The 19,344-nt window shown below is 43.3% G+C and overlaps 1 protein-coding gene across 1 annotated transcript in view; it reads right to left on the reverse strand.

The window, feature by feature from the left end:
* Positions 1-206: 206 nt before the first annotated feature.
* Positions 207-19,344, reverse strand: part of VWA3B (von Willebrand factor A domain containing 3B) — a 225,207-nt gene continuing 206,069 nt past the window's right edge. Inside the window, 6 exon segments of the mRNA XM_066377626.1 lie at positions 207-247; positions 250-472; positions 5,082-5,182; positions 9,663-9,800; positions 10,824-10,948; positions 15,584-15,695. Coding sequence (XP_066233723.1) covers positions 209-247; positions 250-472; positions 5,082-5,182; positions 9,663-9,800; positions 10,824-10,948; positions 15,584-15,695 — 738 coding nt within the window. The 3' untranslated portion in view covers positions 207-208.

Here is a 19,344-nt window from a genome sequence, read left to right on the forward strand (position 1 = left end):
TGGCTCTATGCGCGCAGGGCCGGGCTGCTCAGGTGAAGTTGTGGCAGCGAGGGCTTGGCTGACTAATTCCTAAACCTCAGGCCCTGGACCTTCTCTGGAGAAGTGGATGTCAGCTTTACTTAAGGTATTAAAGTTTTTGTTGTACTGGGACCTAACCGGGCCTAGAAACTGGGGGGTAATCTAGTATGTACTACTTTTGAAGGAGATTTCAGGGTGTTCTGGTGATAAACAATGCCATCTCCTGCCCACCTTGAGTTTGGGGTGTCTCTTAAAGGAGGATTCTTGAGACCTGTCGCCATGGGAAGGGTCACCTGGATCCAACGTCACCACCTCCTGGAGAGGCAACCTCTTGGCAGGTTTCTTTTTCTTTCTTCTGGGGTTCTCCTGTCTCAGCTCTTGTAAATCCACAGTGCCAGCTTCTTTGATTGGGCATACTAGGCAAGTTGAGTTTTTCATCATGTCCATGTCCTCCCTAAAGAGATGGAAATCAAGTTACCCTGGTCTTGACAGCTGCTGCATCTGCAGAGAGATCCCAGCCAAGAGATAACAAGTGTAGGCAAGGATGTGGAGGAAAGAAGACCTTTGTGCGCTATTAGTGAGAATGCATGTTGGTGCAACCACTATGAAAAACAGTCTTAAGGAGCCTCAAAAAATTAAAAATAGAACTATCATATGGCCCAGCAATTCCACTTCTGGGTATATAGCCAAAGAAAATGAAATCATTATCTTGAAGAAATATCTGCATGCCTATGCTCATTGCAGCATTATTCACAATAGCTAAGACATGGAAACAACCTAAGTGTCCATTGATGGATGAATGCATAAAGAAAATGTGATGTACATAGCAGAATATTATTTAACAGTAAAAAAGAAAGAAACTTTGCCATTTGTGATAATATAAATGGATCTTGAGGATATTATGCTAGGCAAAATTTGTCAGAAAAAGCAAATATTATATATGATGTCTCTTATATGTGGTATCTGAAAGAAAGAAGCCAAACTCATAGAAACTGAGCAGGATGGTGGTTTCCAGGGCCTGGGGATGAAGGTGGGAGAAATGGAGAGATGTTGGTCAAAGGACACACACACACACACACACACACACACACACACAAAAAAAAAAAAAAAAGGAAGAAGAAAGACAATATACTGGGCAATTTTTATTCAGAAATAGAAATGTTCTCTTTCAAAGAAAGTGACTTTTAAAAAATTTTTAAGTTTGAAATTAAATTTAATGGGATGACATTGATCAACAAGAGTACATAAGGTTTTGGTGAACATCTCTATAGCCTTTAAGCTGCTGTCTGTGCTGTATGCCCATCACCCAAAGTCAAATAATTTTTTGTCACCGTATATTTATTTCTCTTTTCTCCCTTCCCCTCACCCTTTCCCCCAGGTAATCATTTCACTTTTAGTTATGTCCATGAGCCTCAGTTTTATATCTGACCTATGGATGATATATATTTGTCCATCTTTATTCCCCTACCTCCAGGACCCCCTCTCCTAGTAACCACTTCACTCTAGAGAACACCTTGACTTCTTTTTAGCCATGCCATCATGGCACACCATGTTGGAAACTCGCCTTTTTTACAGCCTTCAGATTAATTTAAGGACACCAGCTGCCTGGTGTTAAAATACATATTTTATATATAGAGAGAAACCATATATTTTATAGAGAGAAAGAGGAGGGAGGGAGAGGGAGAGAAGCATCAACTCACTGTTCCACTTAGTTGGGCCATTGATTGCTTCTCATATGTGTCCTGACCAGGGCTCGAACTGGTGAGTTTGGGGTTCTAGCTGATGCCCTTAGGATCAGCCGATGCCCTTGGTATGGTCGACACTGGGCTTGAGCCAGCACCCTCAGTGCTTTGGGCTAACACTTTATCCAATGCACCAGAAGCCAGGGCATAAACCATATTTTGTTTTCATAATCTGTATCTGCCATCTTGATCACTCAGCCTTCCTTCTGAATAACTTTGATGATGGCTAGTTTGGAGGCTTTTGGAAATTGTCAAGGAAATGATACAGTGGGAAAAGATTTTTAGTTATTTCTAAATAGAAAATTACTTTGATCAAATCCCTCTTCAAAAAGTTTAGCACATGTGATAACTTTTTAAAGACTGGCTCAGAGACCTTGGAGGTAATTTCCAAGAGAGAGTAAAAAATTGGCTTCACTACTTCATACCTATTAAGATAGCTATTATCAAAAGGAAACTAAATAAAACCAAAATATAACAAGTGTTGTCAAGGATGTGGAGAAACCAGAGTCCTGGTGAATGGCTGCTGGAATGTGCAGTGGTACAGCTGCTGTGGGAGACAGTGTGACAGTCCTCAAAATATTAAAAGTAGAAGTACCATATGATCCAGCAATGACACTTCTGGGTATATTCCCACAAGAATGAAAGCAGTGACTCAGACAGGTATCTGCACACCCATGTTCACAGCAGCATTATTCACAATAGTCAAAATGTGAAAGCAAGCCAGTGTTCATTGACAGATAAATGGGTAAACCACAATATGGTAAATACATACAATGGGATATTATTCAGCCTTAAAAAATGAAAGGAAGTCTAGTATTTTCTATAACATGGATAAGCCAGGAGGGCATTATGCCAAGTGAAATAAACCAGTCACAAAATGAAGAATACTGTGTGATTCCACTTATGTGAGATCCCTAGAATAATCAAAATCATAGAGAAAGAAAGTAGCATGGTGGTTGCCAAGGGCTGTGGGGAAAGAGGGAATAGGGAGTTAGTGTTCAATAGCGACAAAATTTTAGTTTGGGAGGATGAAAAAGTTCTGAAGATGGATGATGGTGATGGCCATATAACAATGCGAATGTATTTAATGTCACATGTATACTTAAAATGGTCAATTTTATGTTATATTTGTACATTTTACCATAATAAAAGAAATGGCCTGAACAATAGCAGTAGCATTGGAAAAAGGCTTCCCAGAAGGCCACAGCCAAAATTACCTTTAATTATAAGGCCAGCACCTGTGTGAATTCTCTGAGGCCAGGTCCTCAAGATTCATCTTGAATCTCACTACCAGTTTGTAATTACAAGCCCTGTTCTTTGAAATCTAAACTCTAATCCACAACATTACCATCAGTTATTATTCAAATTGCCACCTCCCTCCGGAGCAAACTAAGTTGACACAAGCACTTTCCTTTTCAGGGGATGTCTCTATTTTCTGTGGGTCAGGATGGATCACAGCCCAGTCCCTAACCTATAACGTTTGAAATAGCCACAAGGAAGAGGGAGAGGGAAGTGGACTTTTTCAGGTATAGTGAAAGTGCCTGAAGAGTGAGGTAGAGGAAACGCCTGCCCAGCTACCTGCAGGATCCCAGGAAGAAGATCTCAGAAGGAACCCAAGAAGAAGAGCAAGAGAGACCAAGAAGCAGTGTGTCTAGCCTTCAGCAGGGGCTTGGTCGTGTAAATTATGGACCACCTGAAAATCAAATCTGAGCGGGTGATCATGATACAAGAGGCATCCTTGTCATGCAAAGTTGCAAATAATATAGTGTTGAGTGGGAAAAAGTTACAACACTTTTTATTCTTGTTATTAAAGAATGTGAATATATAAGAAAGACTGGAAACCTTTGTATCAGTCTAATAGTTTCCCAGGGAAATGGATTCCAGTGGAATTGTCACTTTTCCACATTTAAAACATTTTTTGCAACTGTCATCAATGATAAAGAGAAACAAAGATTTTTAATTTAAGTAATAAGAATCAACACAGAAAACACTCTAGAAGACAATATAGCAAATGTAGATGGTGATTACTTTTGAAATGTGGGACTTGATGGTTTTTATATTCCTTTTGTTTTTTCTTTACTTTCTAAATTATAGTAAGCATGCATTACTTCTGGACTAAGAATAAAACAATACAGGTTGTCATGATTAGAATAAAGAGCAGAAAGGGATGATGATCAAAGAAAAGCTTCCACAACACTCAGCCAGATGCTGCTCTGCCACCCTATTATAGTCTCCAGACACTGACTTAGTCCAAGTTCAAGATACTCCACTAGGAAACGGAGGAGACAGGAGGGCAGGGCAGGTGCTCCGCTGTGCAGGCTCTGGCCCCGCCCACCACAACGCTGGTGGCCTGGCCTGAATGCTCTGCAAGGGAACGCTGCTCTGGACTCCTCACCCGCAGCCTTCCTAGTCACCTTGCCAGAAAGGCCCTGCTAAATGACTTTTTCACCCACCTCATCCAAAACAGAGTTAAGTGTCCTAGTAATTATTTTAGGATACAGATTTGGTGACTATGACAAGTAGCCCCACACTGGTGGGGGAGCCAGCCCGGGCCTCTGTTTGTCGGCTGCTCAGGGAAATAGCTGAGCCACTCTGTACCACCTGAGTCGGAGCCCATCTCTATCTCTGCGCCGCCAAAGGAGACCCACAAACTCCAAGTGAAATTAGAGGGGACTTCCTGACCCCTTTCTCCCGGTTTTGCTCAAAACCATCCTTTACCTCCAAGGTCATGGCTTTGACTCCACCCTGGTTGGCCCCACAGCCTGAGTCTTGCCTGCTCTCTAGGCCTCAGCTTACTCTTACTGACTCTTCTTTAACTCACCTTTCCAGCTTTAGCAATCATACTGCCTCAGATGAAAATAAGTTCACACCCTTGTTGCTCCTGGAAACCACTGCCCAACCCTACACACTCACCTGGGTCCAAGCAAGCCATGGCCAGCACCTCACTCTCAATACACCAGACAGAGAGGTGAGTGGCCCTAACAACCACCTAATCTAACCAATGCTCTATAGACTTCACTAGAAGGCCTGAGTCCTTACAAATAAAAGGGGATTAATTCCTTCATGTTAATGCAGAGGTCAGAGTGTTATTCTCAAAGGTCAATAAAATAATGTTGGATTTGAGGTTAGAGCCAGATAGACCAATAACCAGCAGGTAAAAGTTACGACAATGAAGGAAGAATAATCATAGAACCTACATTTTAAGCAAAAAGTCCCCCACCTCTACTTTTCTCCATGAGGACTTAGAGATTAGAGATCTCAACTCAGAAACTGGCAAAGATATAAGTAACATTCAGGGAGTAAACAGTTGGGTCCACTTACACTTTTGGATCCTCCTGAACGGGAGGCGACTTTATGTGAGAACAAGAGAGAGCATACTTGTTTTGGCTGATCTTTATAAGTGCACTCCTAGGGCAAAATTCCTGTAATATCAAAGAGTTAACTCAATTTAAATCAGACATGCCCACGATTCAGATGTAATTTTATTCTAGCTCAACCCATTATAAGAGCAACTAGCCATTATCCTATTCAGAGTCATACTTAAAAAAAGTCATGGTTGAATTCTCTGTCATTTCTCCATATCCTGGATCATTTGCCAAGTCATTCACATAGGATGCAGTAGGTGCGCGCGCGCGCACACACACACACACACACACACACACACACATTTATACAACTGCCACCTGTAAGGCTGGTGGGTGCTGCCATGGCCACGCAGATTTGCATTGAATTTAGGCAGATGGTAAAGGAACAGTGGAGACAGAAGATGGTGTGGGCCATTCCATTTATTAAAGTCTCGCAATGGCGGATGAGCAAACAGGCAGGGAAGACCACTTCCCTCTCACTCAGGATTCACCAGACTCACAGCCCCACACCAGCCTTAGCAGGGCTCACAAGCCCCTCAGCACTCTTTAGCAAAACAGTTTGGGCAGAAATACCCCTTCTTCAGCAAACAATAGCAAACAATCTCCCCTCCCCGTGGAGGCAGGCAATCCTCAATTTGCAATCTGCTGCCCTCCGGGCAAGCACATTCAGCCTTCCATACACCACACACACAGTGCTGCCCAATACAAGCCAGCAAACCTAAAAACACTTGTTACAACTTGTTTGCCCAACATTCTACCCCTTTATGGTTTGTTTCACAATCAACACCACAGCTATCCCTGTGGAGGAATGAGGTACATTACATAAACAAACAGACTACAGCAATAGTATAAGTTATATAATTATAACAATTAGAAATGTGCCCTTTACAGTGTTTCCCTGAGCATTCTGCCCAAGGTGCAAACTGGAGGCCCTTCTCTAGCCCCCTGCTCCACGGTAGATGGGAGGGCCTGTGTAGTCCAGGGCTGTGTCCATAGAAACCATAAAGTGTCCTTGGTGCTTTTCTTAAACTGGATGTGAGCAGCTTCCTGGTGCAGGAGGGCCTCCACTGAAGCTGCTCCCCTCCCCCCATAGGGTCTTTTAAACTGTCTAAAAGCAGCATGTCCATTTCACAAGGGAGCCAGTGCACCTCTCTGGTTGTAGTCCCAGAGTTCATTATACCATTCAGTGATCAGTCCATGATAGACAGCCCAGCTGTCTGTGCAAATCACCAAGGTAAAGGTCCATTATAGGCAGCTAGGTTCATATAGGACCTCAGGCCTCCCCTCTCATCCCTGACATCATGGCAGCTCTGAAGACACTGCCCCAAGGAGGAACGTGCAGCAACAGTGGCCAGCCTCTCCATCTCTGCTCCAGAGAGCTTGGTGCCATCCATCCCTGTGTTTCACAATCTCAGTTACCAGGCTACCAGGGGCTCAGTGGGTTTTTGCCTGAACTGTGCCTCCAACTCCATCAGCTCTGCCTGGGTAGTAGGGCTGGACCACATAGTGTTCTATTACCTGGGGAGGAGGCTGTGGCTGCCAGAGGGACTTTTTTCTGCTGGGTTTTTACCTTCTGAACCACCATTGTCCAAGCTCTGAGTGTGTGGGCAGCAGCTTCAGCCTGAGTCTCCTCATCCTCAGCAGAGGAGCTGGAAATGTGCACTCCCATGAACTCAGAGCCACTCCACCGACACAGCTCCATCTTTGGCTCCTGTGGCTGCTGGTTCTCAGCTTGAAGCTGAACCCTCAGTTGTTTCTCCAATAACTGCTGCTGCTGAAGTTTAACTTCCAGGGCAAACCGCAACTCATAAGCCTGTAGATTGCTCCAGTTTCAGGCGCCGCCTGTGCTCAGCAGTTCTCAAACCCAGTTGGCCTTCTTTTCCATCCAGTTTCCATCAGCTCACTCCAGTTCAGGCTGTTGCTGGTTCTCAGCCTTTAGCCTGACTTGCAATTCTCAGATCTACAGCTCTTTATGGAGCTTTCAACCTTGGGCAGCTTTTTGCTCAGAACTCCTGGTTTCCTCTTGCAGAGTAGTAAAAAACACTCAGCCCACGGCCCCTAAAAGGAGTGCCACAGAGAACCACACACTGGGGAGCAATGACCACTCGTGTACCCGACTCCTCAAGGTGTCAGCGCTCCATACCATTTGATCTGAATCCTGCCAACTATGCCAGATGTAAGGCCAGTGGCCACCGCCATGGCCGTGCAGATTCACACTGAATTCGGGGAGATGGTAAAGGAACAGTGGAGCCGGAGGATGGTAGGCCATCCTGTTTATTAAAGTCTCCAAACGGCAGATGAGCAAACAGGCAGGGAAAATAGCTTCCTTGTCACTCAGGGATCCCAAGCCCTGACCCCCTCTGGATTTACCAGACTCACTGCCCCCCCCCATCAGCTTCCGTGGGGCTTGCACTCTAGCAAAACAGGCCTGGCAGAAATACCCTTTCTTCTGCAATCAAGAGCAAACAATCTCCCCTCCCCAGGCGGCAGGCCATTCGCAATTTGCTATCTGCTGCCCTGAGGACAAGCACCCGCAGCCTTCCATAGACCACACACACATGGTGCTGCCCCAGTACAAGCGCGCTAACCTAAACACACTTGTTACAAACTTGTTCGCCCAACATCACCCTATCTTTATTTTGGCTTTGGCCATCTCTTTCCTAGACCTACAAACTGTCACCACTGTCCCCTGGTGGATGCCCCACCTGCAGCCTTGTGAGTTGTCCAGCATCTCCATCAGAACTGTTGGCAGCGTCCATCGCCTGGCCACACCACTCTGTTCTCTAGGGCTCCACTGTCCTGTGGGTAAATCCAGGCTCCTTCCTGGGCTCTGAGTCTCTTGCTCAGCAATCTTGAGTCAACTGTTTCATATGTCCCCACACTCTGGGGACATGCCTAGGGATGTCTCTTTAGTCAACCCTTGATTTGCTTTCTCTTCTTTTGCCTGATAGCTATCCCCATGGCAGTGCTACCTGGTGCCCTTCCAGACCGCCTCTTTATTGTCATCCAAACAGGTCCAGGAAAGTCTGTTTTCTCCCAGGGATTTTCCTGGTGGATGAGAAGGCACCCTTCCTCCCTTTGTTCTGTCAGATTGGATTCAGTGCTTCTGGACCCACTGGCTCTGATGGTCTTCACTCTTTGTGAGTTTTAGGACTAGTGAATTGACTTATATTTTGATTCTGTATGGTAGGCAGTCAGACACAGAGGTTTAGGGTGCAGGCCATGGAGCCAGACTGCCTAGGTCACATGCCCATTCCACAGCTCACTCTGTGTGTGACTAAACTGCTCTGCTTCAGTTTCCATCTCCAACGATGGGGATAATGACAGTTCCCACTCCACACAGTTCTGAGCACTCAGTTGTTCGCCTTGGGGAAAGCAGTGGGATTAGCACCTGTGCCACATGCGAAGTGCCTAATAAAGTTAGCCACTGTGGTTTTATTTGTTCCTTTTTTGCTCACCAATCTATTTCTCAGTCATATTGAGTAGTCCATCTAAGCATTTATTTCCATTAGAAACATCATTTATTCAAATAATTTAAAAAGCAACTATGAGATCCTTTTTTTGTTGTTGTTGTTACTGGGGGCTGGGTTATGGTGCAAAGATAACTAGGCCACAGCTCTTGCATTTAAGGGGTTGGGAGGTTGGTGAGGAAGCTAGTGTGGGAAGTGGGTGGTACAGTGTGCTGGGGACCCTGAGGGCCTCACCAGGAAGTTACAACCAAGTGACAGTAGTGCTCCTGGAAAGGAGATGGGAAAAACAACCAGGAAGAGTTAAAGTCTAGGGGCACGGACAAGACCACTGTGCTGAGGAAGCAGCAGTGCGTGGGGCGGGAAGCCAAGCTCATAGCTGGAAACATGCTTGGGTCAAGCTACACTTACTTTTTAAAAATTTTCAATGACAGTTTACATTCAATATTATTCTGTATTAGTTTCAGGTGGGCAGCATAGTGGTTAGATTTTACAAAGTGATCCTCCTGATAGTTCAAGTAACAACCTGACACCATCCATAGTCACTACAGTATTATTGACTGTATCCCCTATGCTGTCATACTTTACATCTGAAGATGCACTTTCTCTTGAAGTTGATGAGAAATGTGTGGGTGGGGGAGGGTGGGGGTGCTCAAGTAAGCAAGTGACATCATTAAATTTGTACATGGTAAAGTTTTTTTTCTAAAATTTTTAGGAAAAACCCATCAGGAGGAGTGGCAGGAAGCAGGCAGGAGCTTTCTGAGCAGTGAGAGGAAGCAAGAGAGAGCAGAGCTATAAAAACAGGAAAGACACTGAAGTAGCCAAGTGAGCTCCCAGTGTGGGCGCAGAATGGGAGTCACAAGGCCACTCAGCGGAGGAGCAGGGGGGCCGTGGCTATCTCCGTAAGGGCAGATTTTGTGTCACATGGGCAGAATATAAACCACATGGAGAATAGGTACAGCCAGGGAAGTAATTTCTGCAGAGCTAGGTGTGGCCCGCAAGAAAGGCAGGGCTAAAGGAGGCACCTCCTGCCTGTGATAGAGTCCTTTTCTAAATGCAGGTCTACTTACTCTCCGGTTGTTAGACTTCAAAACTGTGTAGAATTTATCTTCGGCCACATCCTGATTCGGAAGTGCTATGACAATGGCAGGGACATAGAAGTCAAATCCATTGGGTATCACTATTTTGGCAAATACATAATCTCCGACCTGTAGATGAGAACATATTTCATACAGACATTTTGTTTATCAACAATATTAATGTAAGCTTGTTTTTAAACACCCCAGGATTCTAAATTTCAAGTACATTTTTTTTTTCCTCAGGAAGGGTCAATAGTTCCAAAAATCTTTGTACTCATTGGGCCACCCCTGGAATTTAGTGATCAGTTTGGGGAGGCCTCATTGTAGTAAGTAGGGTCCCAGGGACAGCCAGCAAGATTGTAAAAGGTCTGGAAACCTATCCTATTAAGACTGATGGAAAGAACCTGGAGTGTGTCACATGAAGACCAAGGAGAGATATGAACATTATCTTCATGTGTCTGAAGGGCTATTGCTCAGACACCGGAAAGGATCAGACTTATTTAACGTTGCTCGAAGCACACAGCTGGACTATATGGGGAGAAGTCACAAAGACACAGCCTTCAGCAGGAAGTCTTGGGAAGGGACCTATAGAGGCTGCTAGGCATCTGACAAATGGAAAAGATCAACTGTCATGAGAAGATGCACAGATGTGCCCCAGGTCTGGCTTGGGGAGGTGCGAACAGAAAACCAGGCAATATCCTAGAAGAGTGCTCAGTGCTTTTCCTCCTGGCTCACACTGTCCAAGAACTACAGCAGCAGAGTTCTGGGGGGTTTTGATCTAATCTCTGGTCTTGGTGTCAAGGAAAGCATGATCCCTGCCCTTGTTTTAAATCTATTTTAATATACTCTTCATAGTTAAAGTTTCAAGGGCATTTGCAGCTACAGCGAGTCCCTTTCCTGACCGTCTCTGATCTGTGAAGTGGCAAGTGCAGTCCTGAGCTACTTAACAGGGTGTTAGCAGATCAGGGACATGAGCAAAGAAATCTACAGGCAAGCGATCATAGGAGCAGGGGCCCATTACTCTCCCATCCAAATGCTAGCTCTCTGTAAGTGCCCAACCAGAGTTCAGCAAAGGGCCCAACAGATGTCACACCATCCTCAGGGTGCTGGGAATGGTGAGAAGAGACCTGGAACAGGTGGTAGAGCAGGTACCTGGAGCAGTGGGCAGGGCATGGCGCCTCCCACAGGCGTGATGAAGGAGATGGGCACAACCTTGGTGTCTCCGTACCTGAAGTGCACCAGAGCATGGGTGGGGCTTATGCACTTCTTCACGACCCCTGGAAGGAATCAAAGTTAAAATAAAATATGGCCCTGGTCGGGTAGCTCAGTTGGTTAAAGCATCATCTCAATAAACCAAGGTTGTGGGTTAGATACCTGGTCAAGACATATATAAGAATCAATCAATGAATGCATAAATAGGTGGAACAACAAATTGATGTTTCTTTCACTCCCTCTCTCTTCTTTCCTCTCCATATATACTCAATCAATAAATAAAAATATGAAGACAAGTAATGTCCATTCCCTTAGGCTGGCCTCATCCTGTGGGCTGTGCTAGATTGCCATCCTTTGCCTGTTTAGATCAATGTGCCCCTTGGATTTCCCCACCTGATAGCATTGGACACCATATAATGGTTGCCTTCAAACCGTGAAGACAATGCTCTCTCTGGTCTGGAGACTGCGGAGTTGGGAGGCCCTGAAAATGGGCAGAAGCTTACTCGTCCAGCATCACCAGCAACCATCCTGATAGAGAACATCTTAGAACATTCTTAGAAACATCTCTTCCTGGATACCTCCTACCATGGTTTCCCTATTTATTTATTTTAGCCATATTCTCTTTCATAATGCTTGGATATTAAAAATCAATGTTGTTAAGTTGTAAAGTGTAAAGGAAATGTAGACTCCCATCACCAGCTTCCATTACTATTAGACAAATGACAAGGTGACGAGGCTGGGCACATCCCGCAGCTAACCTAGAATGCACGACCAAAACGGGCGGGAGAAAGAACCCAGATGTTCCTGGGACTTTTAGTTCTCCCCGGTGATTACTACAACAGGAAAGGAAGACGCCTGGGCTAGGTTCGCATATTTTGTCATTAGCTGAGTTGAAATGTATATTTTCCTCTATAAAGGGGTATAAATATTAAGGGAAAGTGTTGACATGGGAACCCCCCTGGGCAGTGACAGGTACACTGGGAACTTGCTTGGGGACAGAACAGGCCCATCTCTGGGGGCTCCTGCAACCTGAATGCCTGGCATCTGCCCTGCTCACAGGCCGACCTTGGCAAAGAAACTGCTGATTTTCATCCTGAGTCCATGTCTTTTGTATTAAATAACCAAATAAATGAAAATCTTTTTATTTTTAAACATACATAAACATGAAAATCAGCTTTCCATTGTGCATGCTTTCTTATCAAACTAAAATATTCAATTTGGTTTTTGAAATATTCTTTACACATTATTCACACATTTCCCACCAGTTAGCACTGACTCCGCTAACCAAAATTACTGACTTCATGGCTAAATTCAAATGTTTATTTCTTCTAAACTGACTTAATTTGAGTTTAATCACAGTTACAAATTAAAAATTCTCAAACAGCCCAATCCCATGCAGCTATTAGGAGTATGTGCTCTCTGCTTCTAATTGCATATCTAAAAAAAACAAAACAGAAACACCAGGGCAGTGATCCTTGCTGACATGGCCTCAGGGACTGCATGTGACCCTGTGCTACTTGTTTCTTCTACTTCCCCAGGTTGGCAGCTGTGGCTCCTCAGCCTTTCCTTATTACACAGGAGGGCGCTGAGGAAGACTCTGAGCCAACCCACTTTTCTCTGGGACTCTGGCTAGCATATAGGTCCTGAAATCCCAAAACCTAAACCCAGTCATTTGGAATTCAGTCTTTTCCAGCATTTTCATTCAACTGCCAAATTCTCCTGGGACCCCTCTCCAGGACTAACATTCAGAAACTAGTCAGGGAGCCTTCTGTTCATTGAGAAAACCTCTTCTCATCACCTCCTAGCAGATCTGAGCCCCAGAAAGACAGGGCTTCAGGTCCTGAACTTTCTGCCTTCGGCTGTGAGCTCATCTCAAATGCTCAGACCCAGAGGCACTCTTACCCAATCTACTCCAAAGCACATACCTGTGTATCAAATTTCAAAGAAAATGTCCTAGTTGTTAGTTCTATGTATATGACTGCTGGAAACTAAAACTCCTGCTGAAGCATTTTTTTCCTCACTTAAAAATAAAATTTAATTAAACATAAGAAAAGAATTATTCTTTTAACTCTGAGTCTGAAGAGGAAATCTGTCTAGAGGTAGAGATTTTGAGACATCTACACAAAAGCAGTGCACCTATATAGTTCATCATTATCTTCCTGTCTACACTACCATATTTTCCAGGTATCGCCATCTACTTACGGCCCAAGCCAGGGCCCCGAGGAATGTCCTAACCCACTCCTCACACAGCAGCGGGAGAGCCCTTTTTAAAACTTCAAGTGTGTTCTAAATTTATATGGAACCAAAAAAGGACACGAATAGCCTCAACAATCTTGAAAAGGAAGAATAAAGTGGGAAGTATCATACTTTCTGATATCAAGTTATTCTACAAGGCCATTGTACTCAGAAAAGGTTGGTACTGGCATAAGAACAGGCATATAGATCAATAGAACAGAACAGAGAACCCAGAAATAAACCCACACTTTTATGGACAACTGATATTTGACAAAGGAAGTAAGAGCATACAATGGAGTAGAGACAGCCTCTTCAACAAATGGTGTTGGGAAAATTGGACAGCTACCTGCAAAATAATGAAACTAGACCACTAACTTACACCATTCACAAAAATAAACTCAAAATGAATAAAAGACTTAAATGTAAGCCGTAAAACCATAAGCATCTTAGAAGAAAACATAGGCAGTAAGCTCTCTGACATCTCTCGCAGCAATATATTTGCCGATTTATTTCCATGGGCAAGTGAAATAAAAGACAGAATAAACAAATGGGCATATATCAAACTATAAAGCTTCTGCACAGCTGAAGACAATAAGAACAGAATAAAAAGACAAACTACACAATGGCAGAACATATTCGACAATATGTCTGATAAGGGGTTAATAACCAAATTTTATAAAAAACTTGTAAAACTCAACACCAGGAAGACAAACAATCCAATCAAAAATGGGTGAAAGAAATGAAGACACTTCTCCAAAGAGGACATACAGATGGCCAATAAGCATATGAAAGAATGCTCAACATCACTAATCATTAGAGAAATGCAAATTAAAACCACCATGAGATATCATCTCACACCAGTCAGAATGGCGCTCATCAACAAAACAACACAGAATAAGTGCTGGCGAGAATGTGGAGAAAAGGGAACCCTCCTGCACTGCTGGTGGGAATGCAGACTGGTGCAGCCACTGTGGAAAACAGTATGGAGATTCCTCAAAAAATTAAAAATCGAACTGCCTTTTGACCCTGCTATCCCCCTTTTAGGAATATACCCCAAGAACACCATAGCACTGTTTCAAAGGGAGAAATGCACCCCCATGTTTATGGCAGCATTGTTTACAATAGCCAAGATCTGGAAACAGCCCAAGTGTCCATCAGTGGAAGAGTGGATTAAAAAGCAGTGGTACATATATACAATAGAATACTATGGGGCCATGAAAAAGAAGGAGCTCTTACCTTTTGCAACAACATGGATGGACCTGGAAACTATTATGTTAAGTGAAATAAGCCAGGCAGAGAAAGAAAAATGTCATATAACCTCACGCATTTGAGGAATCCAATGAACAATGTGGACTGAGGAATGGAATTGAGACAGAGGAGAGATCAAAGGGACTAGAGAAAAAGAGGACAGAGGAAAGGGGGATGATAGGATGAGACAAACCTGAAGGGAAGGGGGAGGGCGCTGTGGGGAGGCGGGCAAGGGGAATGTTGAAGGGAATATGGGGAGGGGGGATGCATTCGGGGCAACACTAGAATCTATGTAAACACAATGAATTAAAATCAATAAAAAAAACAAAAAAAACCTTCAAGTGTGATTGTGTTCTTCCTGCTTTGACTGTGGCCCCTCAATAAAATCCACACTTCTTACTACAACCCTCACTGAACAGCCCCTACTTGCCGCATTACTCTCTACCCTCCCTTTGCATTCGCTTTAGCCATAATCCATTTTATTTCTCTAGACATGAAATGTTTTTCTTCACCTCTAGATCTTCATTTATGAAGCTATCCACGAAGCTCTCACTTGAACTTCACTTGGCCAATTACTTTAGGATCATGTGCTCCACAAACTCCCAGGCAAACTTCTCAGGTCTAGCCACACGGGCCTCTTCTGCCAACGTGCCATGGGCAGTCTGGCCTTGGGACTTGGTACTGCCGTTCCCTCTATTTAGAACTCTCTTCTTTCAGACTATCTCATGGCCTGCCCCTCTTCCTTTAAGGCCTTACTCATTTGTCACTTTCCCTGGAGGCTCTTCATGGACCATCATGTTTAGAATTGCAACTGTTACCTTGATACTTTTGACATCTTGACACTGTATCTGACATCCTACATAGTTATTTGGTTGTGTGTTGGTCTCCCTCACTAGAATGTAATCCTCATGAAGACAAGAATTCCAACCTGCCTGTTCACCACACCAGACCAGCCCTTTAGAAGCATTATATACATGGAACATAGCAGATGTGTAGTAAACAAATAAGATATTAAAGTAAATAAATTTTGTGGCCATTCCCTCCCCACATACACACACAACTATATGGGGAAAAACCCCATCCTCATTCCATTTCAGAAGTGGAATATCTCAGTACAGCCATGAACTGTCAGTATTCTAGGGAAAACATGGGTTGAGAGCCTCTGGTCCCAACAGCATGTTCTTTAACAAAGAAATCTTACAAAATAATACCACTACCTGGAAAGTAAAAGCCATTTTCGTCACATCTTGCAATAACCTTCTGGCCTTTGAGGTGATCCAGTTTTTTAGATTTGATTTTCTTTGTTGCATTTTCTTGAAATTTCTGTTGCTAAAAAGATAAAACATTCATAATTGATAGAAAAAGTCAATGCAGACGGGGAAATCAGAGGGTCGTCTGTTGAGAACCACAGGACACATATGGGCCATATACTCTGCCTGGGGGACCTTCTGGTCTGTTGTTAGGAATAGGCTTTAACACTAAACTGGCCTGAGAAACTTGCCCACAGAAAGTGAAAGAATTTGCTGTCTAAACATAATAATTTGGTTAAAACTAAACAAAATAAAGTCAACCTTTCCCAGAGAAATTAAATAGGATCCAGAGTCTTAAAACAAAATATTCAGTAGTGGGATTCAAATAATTTAACAATTGGTTCTCTGCTCTAATGACATTTTAAGTATAAAAAAAAGATATACTGAAAGGTAGTTTATTATTTCATGCATTTAATACTTAAATAAGAACAATAAAAGAGGTGTACAAAACTAGATTATGTTATGAGTTTTAAAATATTAATGAGAAAATATTAAATAATATCTGACAAAAAACAACAAAACTATTATTTAAGGTATTTCTAGGCCCTGGCCGGTTGGCTCAGTGGTGGAGCATCAGCCCAGTGTGTGGATGTCCCAGGTTTGATTTCTGGTCAAGGCATACAGGAGAAGTATCCATCTGCTTCTCCACCCACCCTCCTCTTGCTTCTCTCTCTCTCTCTCCCTCTCTTTCTCTCATCTCCTCCCATCCTGTAGCCAAAGCTTAATTAGAGAGAGTTGACCCCAGGCTCTGAAGATGGCTCCATGGCCTCAGCCTCAGGTGTTAAAAAAATGGCTCTGGTTGCAACAGAGAAATGGCCCCAGATGGGCAGAACATCGTCCCCTAGTGGGTTTGCCAGGTGGATCCCGGTCGGGGCACATGCGGGAGTCTCTGTCTGCCTCCTCTCCTCTCACAAAAGAATAAAATAAATAAATAAAAGAGATATTTCCATATTGTTCCTTGATTGGCGTCCTCACTTGCAATTTTCTTTCACCTTTGGACGGCATGAACATTACTATGGGTGCTTAGAATATGCTGTTGCACAGATGAACGTTCAAAAAGAGTAAGGAATGTAAATTTGTGATTTCCACATGGGGCGGCTGCCCAGGTGCCCACCTTAGAGAGAACCCTGATTTCAAGTGCCATTTTAACAACTGGTTCGCTGAACTCAACAAAAAAATGAGGTATTGGTTCTACCGAACCGGAGAGAACTGGCTGAATCCCACCACTGATAATAGTCAATATATTCATTATATAATCCAAAATGCAACATACAAAAAAAGCAAGCCAATAGAGCCAGTTTTCAATGTTCAAAGTAATCAACAGATCACAATACTGAGATACTGAGATGACCTAGGTGTTTTAATAATTAGCAATTACAGAAAAAGGTGTTGACTTTAAGTCAGCAATGATAACTATAGTCCATGACATAAAAGGAAACACTTTTAAAATAAATGGCAATGTGTTTTCAGCAGAGAAACAGAAACTATAAAAGTAACCAAATTGATATTTTAGAAGTAAAAAACATAATATCTGAAAGGGTTCAATAGTAGAACTGATATGACAGAAGAAACAAATCAGCAGAAGGTATTCACTCTGAAGAACACAGAGTAAAAAAGATTTCTAAAATCAAGTGTAATGCTGGTGGCCAAGGCCAGGCAAGTACCAAGGGATTCAGGCAGCCGTTAGAGGAACTGCGGAGCCAGAAAGGGTTGGGCCATTCCATGTAATAGAGTCTCACAACGGCAGACAAGCACACAGGCAGGGAAAACCGCTTCTCCGGCAAAGAAACAGCAAAATGGCCCCTCACAGTGGCGGGTAGGCAATCCGCCATCCTCTGTCCCTCTGAGCACAAGCACCCATAGCCATACATAGGCCATACACACGTGGCACAGCCAGGCACTCACGCATCAGTCAGGCAAAGGGCCTGCAGCCAGTAAACCAGTGAGCAAGCCTAACACAGCTGCCCCACAATGAGCAAGGCCCTTCCTGTTCCAGACAACCTGGCAAAACCCAACTCAATGTAATCCCTCTGGAAAGACTTGACTGCCAGGCCATTTCAGAAGATGCAAAGGTTTCACCTTACAACAAATATCATTCAGACATTTGTATACAATACATACAGAGAAGGCAAATGTACTGATTAGTGGTTGCCTGAGGCTGGGGGTTACAGACTGACTGTAAATGGCATGAGCAATCTTTCTGGGGTGATGGACATGTGCTGAGTAAGACTGGAGTGTGGTGCTGCTTGACAGCTCAGGCAGTTTTACTAAAAACCACTGAATTGAAACAGGTGGGTTTTATGGTGTCAAAATTACATTTCTATGAATCTGATTTTTTTAAGAAAAGGTAAATATAGGCAGCCATTTACTTATGGTTTGCTCCATGTAAATATGGTATTTTGCGTACAGTGAGCTATAGGTGCGAATGTATATGGAAGCTTCAATAAAACTAACAAACAAAAGAGAAAGACTCATAGAAACAGAAAACAGACTGACCGCTGTCAGAGGGGGCGGCTGGGGAACTGGGTGAAAAAGGTGAAGGGATTCAGGAAAAAAAAATGCCATAGGCACAAACAACAGTATAGTGATTAGCTGAGGGAAAAGAGGGGGGAGGTAGGAGAGGGCAAAGGGGAGTAATGGAGATGGAGGGAGACCTGACTTGAGATGGTGAACACACAATACAATATACAGACGATGCATTATAGAATTGCACACCTCAAACTTATAAGATTTTATTAACTAATGTCACCTCAATAAATTCTATAAAAATGTTTTTAAGAGAATAAAAAGATATATTAAATAGGCCTTTTTCTTCAAATCACTACATTGCAGAAACTAGGGATTTTTGCTCCTAGATTATTTTTCGTTTTTTTCCCTTTCTTAACCATTAATTTATTAGTTCTTGGGTTTTTCAAAGAAATTAGTGCTCCTTCCTGATCAGACTGCCCAGCAAAATTATTCTCCAGCTTCTCCTCTCTGCAGACCAACAATGTCCTCTTCTCCACGGCACAAAGACAGTATCAGGTGTTTCCACGTGCCGACTATGATTTTTTTTTTTTGCTTGCTATAGCTGTACTAAATGCTTATTTTATGAACTCATCTACAGGGCTCCACTTACGCAAATCTCTAATTTATGAGGCAATTGACAATAAAAATATAAATAACTCCAGGTGGTATGAACACCATTGGCTCTTGGGTCATTATTCATGTTCAGTACAATCTGGTTGTAAGCGGGCTCATTTCCATGGTGCTCTGATGTAACTGGGTTCTGTTGCAGCATCTAACATTTGGACATGTCTGGACATGCTTCACAGGTTTATGAAAACATGTGAGAGTACAGTTGATTTCCTGGGAGATGAAAACTTAGAGCCAGGGCCTCAGAAGTGAAGAAATAATAAACTAAGGGGTTAAGGTCTCTTGAAAAATTTTGAGATATCAAATCGTGGGTCTATGCAGCCATGGACAAAATGTCAGATAGACATTACCCTTTGGTTTATGATGCTCCCATTGAGTTGGATTTTGCTTGGGTGACTCCATTCCCCTGGAATTTCTATTTTCACTAATGCGGTCAGCATCACTGATACACAGGGAATGCAGTCTGCTTGCTCCTGGGCTGACACCCCAGGAGGAACCTATGCATACCCGTGGGAGAGTCACAATGACCTGCA

This window comes from Saccopteryx leptura, chromosome 3 (genome assembly GCF_036850995.1).
Source record: "Saccopteryx leptura isolate mSacLep1 chromosome 3, mSacLep1_pri_phased_curated, whole genome shotgun sequence".
Classification (NCBI taxonomy): Eukaryota; Metazoa; Chordata; class Mammalia; order Chiroptera; family Emballonuridae; genus Saccopteryx; species Saccopteryx leptura.